At 44.6% G+C, this 12,555-nt stretch overlaps 1 protein-coding gene across 1 annotated transcript in view; it reads left to right on the top strand.

Moving 5' to 3' along the window:
- Positions 1-12,555, top strand: part of LOC109905791 (protein Aster-B-like) — a 122,317-nt gene that overhangs the window by 21,908 nt on the left and 87,854 nt on the right. The window contains exons 2-4 of the mRNA XM_031791005.1: positions 3,796-4,043; positions 4,208-4,392; positions 4,482-5,024. Of these exons, the coding sequence (XP_031646865.1) occupies positions 4,612-5,024 (413 nt within the window). The 5' untranslated portion in view covers positions 3,796-4,043; positions 4,208-4,392; positions 4,482-4,611. The remainder of the gene's footprint in view (positions 1-3,795; positions 4,044-4,207; positions 4,393-4,481; positions 5,025-12,555) is intronic.

Raw genomic sequence — 12,555 nt, 5'->3', positions numbered from 1 at the left:
ATATCGTTGAGTACCTTGAGTGTGGCTGAGGTGCACCCATGACCGGCTCGGAAACCAGATTGCACAGCGGAGAAGGTACGGTGGGATTCGAGATGGTCAGTGACCTGTTTGTTGACTTGGCTTTCGAAGACCTTAGATAGGCAGGGCAGGATGGATATAGGTCTGTAACAGTTTGGGTCCAGGGTGTCTCCCCCTTTGAAGAGGGGGATGACTGCGGCAGCTTTCCAATCCTTGGGGATCTCAGACGATATGAAAGAGAGGTTGAACAGGCTGGTAATAGGGGTTGCGACAATGGTGGCAGATAGTTTCAGAAATAGAGGGTCCAGATTGTCAAGCCCAGCTGATTTGTACGGGTCCAGGTTTTGCAGCTCTTTCAGAACATCTGCTATCTGGATTTGGTTAAAGGAGAACCTGGAGAGGCTTGGGCGAGGAGCTGCGGGGGGGGCGGAGCTGTAGGCCGAGGTTGAAGTAGCCAGGCGGAGGGCATGGCCAGCCGTTGAGAAATGCTTATTGAAGTTTTCGATAATCATGGATTTATCAGTGGTGACCGTGTTACCTAGCCTCAGTGCAGTGGGCAGCTGGGAGGAGGTGCTCTTGTTCTCCATGGACTTCACGGTGTCCCAGAACTTTTTGGAGTTGGAGCTACAGGATGCAAACTTCTGCCTGAAGAACCTTAGCTTTCCTGACTGACTGCGTGTATTGGTTCCGGACTTCCCTGAACAGTTGCATATCACGGGGACTATTCGATGCTATTGCAGTCCGCCACAGGATGTTTTTGTGCTGGTCGAGGGCAGTCAGGTCTGGGGTGAACCAAGGGCTGTATCTGTTCTTAGTTCTGCATTTTTTGAACGGAGCATGCTTATCTAAAATGGTGAGGAAGTTACTTTTAAAGAATGACCAGGCATCCTCAACTGACGGGATGAGGTCAATGTCCTTCCAGGATACCCGGGCCAGGTCGATTAGAAAGGCCTGCTCACAGAAGTGTTTTAGGGAGCGTTTGACAGTGATGAGGGGTGGTCGCTTGACTGCGGCTCCGTAGCGGATACAGGCAATGAGGCAGTGATCGCTGAGATCCTGGTTGAAGACAGCGGAGGTGTATTTGGAGGGCCAGTTGGTCAGGATGACGTCTATGAGGGTGCCCTTGTTTACAGAGTTAGGGTTGTACCTGGTGGGTTCCTTGATGATTTGTGTGAGATTGAGGGCATCTAGCTTAGATTGTAGGACTGGCGGGGTGTTAAGCATATCCCAGTTTAGGTCACCTAACAGAACAAACTCTGAAGCTAGATGGGGGGCGATCAATTCACAAATGGTGTCCAGGGCACAGCTGGGAGCTGAGGGGGGTCGGTAGCAGGCGACAACCGTGAGAGACTTATTTCTGGAGAGAGTAATTTTCAAAATTAGTAGTTCGAACTGTTTGGGTATGGACCTGGAAAGTATGACATTACTTTGCAGGCTATCTCTGCAGTAAACTGCAACTCCTCCCCCTTTGGCAGTTCTATCTTGACGGAAGATGTTATAGTTGGGTATGGAAATCTCTGAATTTTTGGTGGCCTTCCTGAGCCAGGATTCAGACACAGCAAGAACATCAGGGTTAGCAGAGTGTGCTAAAGCAGTGAGTAAAACAAACTTAGGGAGGAGGCTTCTGATGTTGACATGCATGAAACCAAGGCTTTTTCGATCACAGAAGTCAACAAATGAGGGTGCCTGGGGACATGCAGGGCCTGGGTTTACCTCCACATCACCCGCGGAACAGAGAAGGAGTAGTATGAGGGTGCGGCTAAAGGCTATCAAAACTGGTCGCCTAGAGCGTTGGGGACAGAGAATAAGAGGAGCAGGTTTCTGGGCATGGTAGAATATATTCAGGGCATAATGCGCAGACAGGGGTATGGTGGGGTGCGGGTACAGCGTAGGTAAGCCCAGGCACTGGGTGATGATGAGAGAGGTTGTATCTCTGGACATGCTGGTAGTAATGGGTGAGGTCACCGCATGTGTGGGAGGTGGGACAAAGGAGTTATCAGGGGCATGAAGAGTGGAACTAGGGGCTCCATTGTGAACTAAAACAATGATAACTAACCTGAACAACAGTATACAAGGCATATTGACATTTGAGAGAAACATACAGCGAGGCATGCAGTAATCACAGGTGTTGAATTGGGAAAGCTAGCTAAAACAGTAGGTGAGACAACAGCTAATCAGCTAGCACAACAACAGCAGGTAAAATGGCGTAGACTAGGCAACGGGGCCAACAGATAAAACAAACAAGCAGAATGGAGTACCGTGATTAATGGACAGTCCAGCGTGCATCAGCTATGTAGCCAAGAGATCAGTGTCCAGGGGGCAGCGGTGGATGGGGCAGGGAAGCTGGACTGGCGAGTGTTATCCAGGTAAAAAAAAACTAACAATGACTAAATAGCTTGTAGCTAGTTAGCTGGTTAGCTTCTGGAGGTTCTTGAGTGTGTTCTAAAAATAAAAAAAATAATAGCGATTCCGTATCACATTGGGTGAGGCAGGTTTCCGGAAGGTATAAACAAATTAAAAGTCAAAAGAGATAGAAAGTAAATATGGGTCCGGTGAGCGTTTGGGACGCGGCGATTCAGGCGGTTAGCAGGCCTGTGCTAACAAGCTAACAGTTTGTAGGCCCGGGCTAGACAAGGTAGCAGTTAGTGGACCGGAGCTGGACAAGCTAGCAGTTAGCAGGCCGAATTAGCAAGCAGGGAGATAGTGAGGGCTAGAGAGTTAGCCTTTGGGGGACGTCGCGATGGGGTGAGTCTGTTTATTCCTCTTCATGCGATGACATCGATAGACCGGTCGTGGGCCCGGGTATTGTAGCTCAGGAGTATGCTACGGTGGTAGCACAGGTGCTACGGCCGGGCTAGCTTCAAGCTAAGTGGGTGGAAACGCTAGCCAGGAGTAATCCGGGGTTGCGGTTTAGCTAGATGGCTAGTTGCTGAAAAATCCAGCTGAAAGTTGTTCCGTTTGCGGTGGGAATCCGGGGATGAATCCGGGGATGAAAAATAAATAGGTCCGTTATGCTCTGGTTAGAGTCGCGTTGTACGAACAGGCGAGAGCTTTCCGAACTACAGGTTAGCTGATGACCGGTTAGCTGAAGACCGCTAGCATACCCGCTGGTTAGCTGGCTAGCTTCAGTTGAGGGGTCCCGAAGTAAATATAAATACTTTAGGAATTTAGGAAAAATAGCTACATTGGGTGAGTCTGGTTGCAGGAGAGTATTTGGAAGCTTAGGGTTTAGCAAAATGTTTTCAAAGAGATATGTGGAGAAAATATGTAAAAAAAACGAAAAAGAAACGATAAATACAGGGACACGACAGGACAGGACGACTTACTGCTACGCCATCTTGGATGCAAATGTGTATTTGGTTCAATGTATATGTCATGGTGGGTATATCTGAACATATAGGTCGACAATTACCTCTATTTGTACAGTGAAATGTAGACTTGAGCACATGGCTATTGGTTCAAAATTCTCTTATTGGTTAATGTTCTGAGTCAGTAAGGTGTATGGTGGAGACAGAGTATCACTGCCAGCTAACATTATTAAATGCATTATTACATGGGCATACCAGTGTAACGACAGGTTAGTGTAAATGAGAAAGTGTGTGTGTCTACATATTTGTGTGTGTGTGTGTTTTCTCTCTTGTGTTCATTGTGTTTCCTGGGTGCATGTTTATGGGTGTGCATGTGTTTGTGTGTTTGTGTGTGTGTCTCCTTTGCTGTGTCATCGCTCTCAGCCTTGCCTGTACCTAGCACCCCTATCACCTCCCTTTTAACCTGTAGGAGGTGTCTGTGCGGAGTGAGAGAAAGGACAGTGGTGCTCCAGGCGACGGACTGCAAGAGCCTACCCAGCCTACAACACATGGGGACAGTAATCAACCACCCAGGAGCATACATTACAGAGCTCATCTGATCTGTCAACTTCAAGACTGGAGTGTTGCTTGTACTTGGAGACATCCTTTCTAGCATTGGAAGTAGCAGTGACAGCCAGCCCTAGCAGCAGGCAGTAGGCAGGCAGCGACCAGAGAGAGGTGTGTGTGTGTGTGTGTGTGTGTGTGTGTGTGTGTGTGTGTGTGTGTAACCTGGCCTGCCAGTTCCGGGGGAGAGCGGAGGAGTACTGTTACACTCCCTGACAGACCTTATACATGTTTCATCTGCTGCTTGGAGAACAGACGGGGTTTGTTGTCTATTTCAGCCCTCTCTCCTGGCCCGAGACGCTGCTGCAAACCGCTAGCCCTGTTGTCGCCTGACGACCAGCAACAGCCACACATCTCCCCAAAGCTGAGGACCAGGCCAGGCCCCGGGTATCTGAAGGACTCACCTCCTCACCTGTCAGGCCATGCACAGGGGCATGGAGTAAGCTAACTTTGAAAACTAGTGGTAAGGATCCAGGAGAGTATATAAGGCTAAATGAGAGATCAGTAAATGAGGACGACCCTGGATTTTTAAGTGTCTCTGTGCTGTTGCAGCATCTTGGCACCTGACTCAACAACCAGCTACCGCCTCAGCTTCCGCCAACTACAGCTCCCAGCAAGCCTGCCAACTGCTAAAACGGCGAGCCAGCCAGCACTTCTCCTCCAATATCCACTGTCCTTGACCATGAACGAGAACTTACGGCCCCCATCACTCCAGGTGAGCGTTCCCCGCGATGCCCCTGCCTACTCGGATGGGGGGAACGGCGGGGTCTCAGATGACCCTGTGTGGTCAAGCTTGTCCACCCCAACGCTACGACGCAAGCGCTTCAAGATGAGGCGCATGAAGAACGCGCCCAGTGAGAGGGAGAAGGACAGGGGCAGGCTGGTGAAGGGGTGGCTAGCCTCCACCCGCTCCAACTCGGGCTCCAAGGAGTACCTGCAGCTGCCCTCCATCGAGATCACCCGGTCCAGCGACGAGGATGGGGCCTCCTGGTCCAATTTCTCTACGCCCAGCGCCTCACCCCGACGCAAGCGCTTCCTGCTCCGCAAGTGGCTGAGGGTGAGAGAGAAGAAGGAGCACACCGGCAGCGAGAGCAGGTTGGTATGGGGTATTACCTCCCCCAAAATGTAAACCCAGACCTCTTCTCCTTTCTTCCCTGCTGTCTCCCCCTTAAACCCTTCATGCTGCTTTAAGCCTGCTGTCACTGTCCACTAATGTTTTGGCCAGTACTAACACTAACAGAAAGAACAAGGTCTTTGTCATTTTGGAATGTATTTTTTTATTGAGCTGTAAGATTGAATAAGATTTAAAGGTTTATGATTGTGAGGCAGCAGTCTGCTGCCCATTGTATTCAACATTATAGCTGAAGGATGTTTTTTTACACACGAAGAGGAAGGAACTAATGCTTTGTTATAGCACCTCAATACAGCATTCAACTGCACCATGACCTAGAGGTGAAAAAAATCTTGAAAGTCCTTGCGAAACTGCACATAGCCGTATTTAGAGAACATAGGGTCAGTGGATTAATGTTTGACTGCAGCCTAATGATTTGGTTAATGTGCATTTCCATATAAAAAGACCCATGAGCACTAGTTTCAAGTTGTATTGTTACATGCACATGATACAGCAGGTATCAAATGTATTTATATAGCCCTTTTTAGATCAGCTGATATCTCAAAGTGCTGTACAGAAGCCCAGCCTAAAACCCCAAACAGCAAGAAATGCAGGTGTAGAAGCACAGTGGCTATGAAAAACTCCCTAGAAAGGCCAAAACCTAGGAAGAAACCTAGAGGAACCAGGCTATGAGGGGTGGCCGGTCCTCTTCTGGCTGTGCCGGGTGGAGATTATAACAGAACATGGCCAAGATGTTAAAGTGTTCATAAATGACCAGCATGATCAAAAGGTATAAAACATTACAGTGAAATGCTTAACTTCCGAGCTCTTTCCCAGTAATGTACAATATAAGTAGTAACATAGATAAGAAATCAAATGTGAAATGCAAGAGAACACAAAAAGAAAAGAACAAGAATGCAGTGATACAGGTCTTCTATACAGGTCTTCTATACAGGTCAGTGCCGTGCCAGTACTGTTACAATGTGCATGGGTACTGGAGTGATTGAGGGAGGAATGTACATGTAAAAAGGGTTAAAAGTGTCTGGTAGCAGGATAAATACTCATAGCAATATCACAATTAACAATATACTTCACAGATGTGAAGTTCATAGGAGCACATTTGGTGTCAAATGAAAGCTAGTCTATATATATATACATTTTTCCAAACATTTTCCAGCCTAAAAATGAAGAAAAAGCAAAGGCTTTGAATTCTGGTAAAATTAATCTCCTTCCATTTACTGTAGCCCTTACACTCACTGAACCCTGACCGACACCAGACGTTCATGGATGTTGAAAATTGGTTAGTCCAAATCTGAACCAATCATAGCTGTCTGTTTCACAAGTAGAGTAGGGTATAGGTCAGGTAAATATAGTACATTACTGTACTGTACAGTAAAGTAGAGCAGAGGTAGAGTACAGTATAATTTACTGTATTGTACTGACTATAGTCTACTGTACTTTACTGAACTCTACTGTACTGAACTATATATACTGTGCTGTGATGTCCGAACTTGTGAAACATAAACGTCTATGATGGGTACAGATTTGATCACAAGTCATTATGAAGTCAATCATTATCCTAATGAGCGCCACCCCAAAATGTTATTGACTCATCTTTGGGGGCAGCACTCATTAGAATAATAGCCAGGTTAACTGGACAAGTATATAAAAATGGTATCCACGAGTTTATATGACTCTGGGGAAGTAGATAAAGGGCTGCATTGCCAAAAATCCCAAAGTATTCCTTTAATGTTAACGTCCCAATTTCTTTTAAACATTTTGACGTTTCAACGTTCACACCCCTACAAAATCAAAGGGCATTAACATAATTTCTGTCCCGTAAAATCTGACTTCTAAGTATTTTTCTGTCTAGGCAGACAGCAATTTCAGACACTCCATTTTATATTCTGATCAACTGGCTTGTTCTTGTGTCAGGAAACTTTTTTGGTACCCTTCTCCAGATCTGTGCTTCGACACAATCCTGTCTCGGAGCTCTACGGACAATCCCTTCGACTTCATGGCTTGATTTTTGCTCTGAAATGCACTGTCAACTGTGTGACCTTATATAGACAGTTGTGTGCCTTTCCAAATCATGTCCAATTAATTCAATTTAACACCTCCCTCTGCAACTGGATCCTGGACTTCCTGATGGGCCTCCTCCAGATAGTAAGGGTAGGTAACATCACATCTGCCACGCTGATCCTCAACACGGGGGCCCCTCAGGGGTGCATGCTCAGTCGCCTCCTGTACTCCCTGTTCACCCATGACTGCATGGCCAAGCACGACTCATAATTAACTTTGCCGACGACACGAGTGGTGGGCCTGATCACCAACAATGATGTGACAGCCAATAGGGAGGAGGTCAGAGACCTGTGTGGTGCCAGGATAACAACCTCTCCCTCAACGTGATCAAGACAAAGGAGATGTACTACAGGAAAAGGAGGGTCGAGCACACCCCAATTCTCATCAACTGGTTTGTCGTGGAGCAGGTTGAAAACTTCAAATTCCTTGGTGTCCACATCACCAATGAACTGTCATGGTCCAATCACACAAACAGTGGTGAAGAGGAAACGACAACGACAAAGCCCCTTAGGAGACTGAAATTATTTGGCATGGGTCCTCACACCCTCAAAAGGTTATGCAGCTGCACCATCGAGAGCAACTGGTTGCATCACCGCCTTTTATGGCAACTGCTCGGCCTCCAACCACAAGGCACTACAGAGTAGAGGTCAACCGATTATGATTTTTCAACGCCGATTATTGGAGGACCAAAAAAGCCGACACTGATTAAACGGCAGATTTTTATTTTAAAAAATGTGTTTGTAATAATGACAATTACAACAATACTGAATTTACACTTATTTTAACTTAATATAATACATCAATAAAATCTATTTAGCCTCAAGTAGATAATCAAACATGTTCAATTTGGTTTAAATAATGCAAAATCAAAGTGTTGGAGAAGAACGTAAAAGTGCAATATGTGCTATGTAAGAAAGCTAACGTTTCAGTTCCTTGCTCAGAACATGAGAACATATGAAAGCTGGTGGTTCCTTTTAACATGAGTCTTCAATATTCCCAGGTAAGAAGTTTTAGGTTGTAGTTATTACAGGACTATTTCCCTCTATACCATTTGTATTTAATTAACCTTTGACTATTGGATGTTCTTATAGGCACTTTAGTATTGCCAGTGTAACAGTATAGCTTTCGTCCCTCTCCTCAGTCCTCCCTGGGCTTGAACCAGCAACACAACGACAACAGCCACCCATGCACCCATGCAGCCACCCATGCAGAGCAAGGGAAACAACCACCCCAAGGATCAGAGCGAGTGAAGTTTGAAATGCTATTAGTGCGCGCTAACTAGCCAGCCATTTCACTTCGGTCACACCAGCCTCATCTCGGGAGTTGATAAGTTTGAAGTCATAAACAGCGCAATGCTTGATGCACAACAAAGAGCTGCTGGCAAAACGCACGAAAGTGCTGTTTGAATGAATGTTTACGCGCCTGCTACTTAGATACTTGTATGCATGTATGCTCAGTCAGATTATATGCAACACAGGACATGCTAGATAATATCTAGTAATATTATCAACCATGTGTAGATTGATTGATTTTTATAAGATCAGTTTAATGCTAGCTAGCAACTTACCTTGGCTTACTGCATTTGTGTAACAGGCAGTCTCCTTGTGGAGTGCAACGAGAGAGAGGCAGGTCATTATCCCCCGAACAGACAAGGTCAAAATATGTCTTTCTGCCCCTGAACGAGGCAGTTAACCCACCGTTCCGAGGTCGTCATTGAAAATAAGAATGTGTTCTTAACTGACTTGCCTAGTTAAATAAAGATTAAATAAAGGTGTAAAAAAATGTCAAAATAAAATATCGGCACCCAAAAATACTGATTTCCGATTGTTATGAAAACTTGAAATCGGCCCTAATTAATCCGATTTAATCGGTCGACCTCTACTACAGAGTGTAGTGCGTACGGCCCAGTACATCACTGGGGCGAAGATTCCTGCCATCCAGGACCTCTATACAGGTGGGGTCAGAGGAAGGCCCTAAAATGATTTGAAGCCACCCAAGTCGTAGACTGTTCTCTCTGCTACCACACGGCAAGCGGTACCAGAGCGCATGCTGTGCAGTTAACAGTTAAAGTTTTCAATGTTTAGGTTAAAGTTTAGCCCCGGTAGAGTTGCATCCTTAGTTTACAAAGATTAGACAGCCCACTTGGCACAAACGTTAATTCAACGTCTATTCCACATTTGTTCAATGTAATTTCATTGAAATTACGTGGAAACGGCATTGATTCAACCAGTGTGTGCCCAGTGGGAGGTTTACACTGGAGTAACACACACGCACACTAACGTCAAGCATTTATTTCACTGTTTGTCTACAAAGCATGTGATTCATAAAATTGGATTTGTCAGCAAATTACACAATTAGATGAGAACCTGCAGTGCAGACTGTGTTCTTGTCATGTTCATGGGAATGGAGGAGGTACTAGTTCTGCTGGGATTTATTTTCTCCCTCTCCCCCAGCAGGGAGCAGAGATGGTAGCAGCAGATGGTAGACATAGAGGGTGATTACAACATATCCATGCCATTTGACTGAAAACATATATTTTACCTAGAGGCATGTGTGCATAACCCTATCAGCTCTCAAGATAAAATAACTGGACTAGAGGTTGACCGATTAATCAGAATGGCCGATTAATTAGGGACGATTTCAAGTTTTCATAACAATCGGAAATCGGTATTTTTGTACTTACATTTTTTTTTTTTTACACCTTTTATTTAATCTTTATTTAACTAGGCAAGTCAGTTAACACATTCTTATTTTCAATGACGGCCTAGGAACGGTGGGTTAACTGCCTCAGGGCAGTCCAACGCTCTAACCACCTGCCTCTCATTGCACTCCATGAGGAGACTGCCTGTTACGCGAATGCAGTAAGCCAAGGTAAGTTGCTAGCTAGCATTGAACTTATCTTGTAAAAAAACAATTCATCAATCAAGCGTTAACTACACATGGTTGATGATATTACTAGTTTATCTAGCGCGTCCTGCGTTGCATATAATCGATGAGGTGCGTATCGTTGCTCCACTGTGTACCTAACCATAAACATCAATGCCTTTCTTAAAATCAATACACAGAGGTATATATTTTTAAACCTGCATATTTAGCTAAAAGAAATCCAGGTTAGCAGGCAATATTATCCAGGTGAAATTGTGTCACTTCTCTTGCATTCATTGCACGCAGAGTCAGTGTATATGCAACAGTTTGGGCCGCCTAATTTGCCAGAATTCTACCTACTTATGACATAACATTGAAGGTTGTGCAATGTAACAGGAATATTTAGACTTATGGATGCCACCCATTAGATTAAATACGGAACGGTTCCGTATTTCACTGAAAGAATAAACGTCTTGATTTCGAGATGATAGTTTCCGGATTCGACCATATTAATGACCTAAGGCTCGTATTTCTGTGTGTTATCATGTTATAACTAATCCTATGATTTGATAGCGCAGTCTGACTGAGCGATGGTAGACACCAGCAGGCTCGTAAGCATTCATTCAAACAGCACTTTCGTGCGTTTGCCAGCAGCTGTTTATGACTTCAAGCCAATCAACTCCCGAGATTAGGCTAGTGTAACCGATGTGAAATGGCTAGCTAGTTAGCGGGGTGCGCGCTAATAGCGTTTCAAACGTCACTCGCTCTGAGACTTGGAGTGGTTGTTCCCATTGCTCTGCTTTTGTGGAGCGATGGGTAACGCTGCTTCGAGGGTGGCTGTTGTCGATGCGTTGCTGGTTCGAGCCCAGGAGCGAGGAGAGGGACGAAAGCTATACTGTTACACTGGCAATACTAAAGTGCCTATAAGAACATCCAATAGTCAAAGGTATATGAAATACACATGGTAGAGAGAGAAATAGTCCTATAATTCCTATAATAACTACAACCTAAAACTTCTTACCTGGGAATATTGAAGACTCGTGTTTAAAGGAACCACCAGCCTTCATATGTTCTCATGTTCTGAGCAAGGAACTTAAACATTAGCTTTCTTACATGGCACATATTGCACTTTTACTTTCTTCTACAACACTTTGTTTTTGCATTATTTAAACCAAATTGAACATGTTTCATTATTTATTTGAGGCTAAATTGACTTTATTGATGTATTATATTAAGTTAAAATAAGTGTTCATTCAGTATTGTTGTAATTGTCATTATTACAAATAAAGAAATAAATACAAATTGGCCAATTTAATCGTTATCGGCTTTTTTTGGTCCTCCAATAATCGGTATCGGCGTTGAAAAATCATAATCGGTCGACCTCTAAACTGGACCATTACCATTTCAGACTAATCACATCTATATCCCCCTCAAGGGATGCAAAACCAGTTTGTTCACACCGTATTATCAGTCAATGGTTCACATACACATACAGTATTCCTTTCTGCTGCTGAATAGTCCTGTCTTGGTCTGTTTTGCTGTGAGGGAACTGATGGATGAAGACTGAAAAGACTAACAGTGGGCGTATGTGTTACATAAGCCACCACAACTCAATATTAATAATCCCATCATCAATTATTTATTTGGCTGGCAGTATTGAAGACCCAAGCTATTTTCATCTTGTTGGGTAGCGGCGACACAGCTAGCGAACATAACGAGATATTGACATTTTTCTCCATCTGCTCTCTTGTAGCCTTAAGGGAACCACTGCTTCTGACTGCCTCTGCAGCACACAGCTATGAATTAAGCATTCATAAAAGAAGCTGTGACAAATGACAGCACTTATTTCAGGGCTGTGCCGTTGATCCAGACCCACATTTGATGCCTGTTTGTCATATGCTGCGCTGGCTCCAGCGTTCCCCTCCCATTCTTTGTATTGCTATGATTTACAATGTAGTGCAATGGGGGCTGTCACTGCCAGCAGGGTGTGTAAGTGCATGGTCAGAGCAGCCTTGATGGGAACAAGGCACTGCTTCTTGCCCAGGTAATGTAGTGTAGTGAGGGAAGGTGGAGGATGGTCTGCTGGAAGCTCTACGTCCACTGGCTGGCTTTCCGTTACAATACGATGGCCATGTTAGAGATTATATGTGCAGCCTCTCGCAGTCGCAACACCACAATACATTTACTTCATGCATTATTCACTCCCACTGTATATCCCTGAAAATGGATGGTCTGTCATTCTAGCCTTTGCACACCAATAAATTACAAGTTCCAGGTTTCCTTGTTTGCAGTGAGGTTCTGTCTGTAGCAAGCCTCAGGTGAAGCCATTGTAGTCACATCTGGTTCAAGGCCATTTTCAGTGTACTTGAAAGCAATGCAATAAGCATTACTTGTGTTGTAATTGTCCCTGTTACCACAAAAAATCAAATCAAATTGTATTTGTCACATGTGCCGAATACAACAGGTGTAGTAGACCTTACCGTGACATGCTTACTTACAAGCCCCTAACCAACAATGCAGTTCAATAAATAAAGTTATGAAAATATTTACTAATGAAAGTTTAAAAAA

The sequence above is a fragment of the Oncorhynchus kisutch genome, linkage group LG15 (assembly GCF_002021735.2).
Source record: "Oncorhynchus kisutch isolate 150728-3 linkage group LG15, Okis_V2, whole genome shotgun sequence".
Taxonomy (NCBI): domain Eukaryota; kingdom Metazoa; phylum Chordata; class Actinopteri; order Salmoniformes; family Salmonidae; genus Oncorhynchus; species Oncorhynchus kisutch.
Note: the sequence above shows the minus strand (reverse complement) of the source record. Positions and strands in the feature narration are given on the sequence as shown.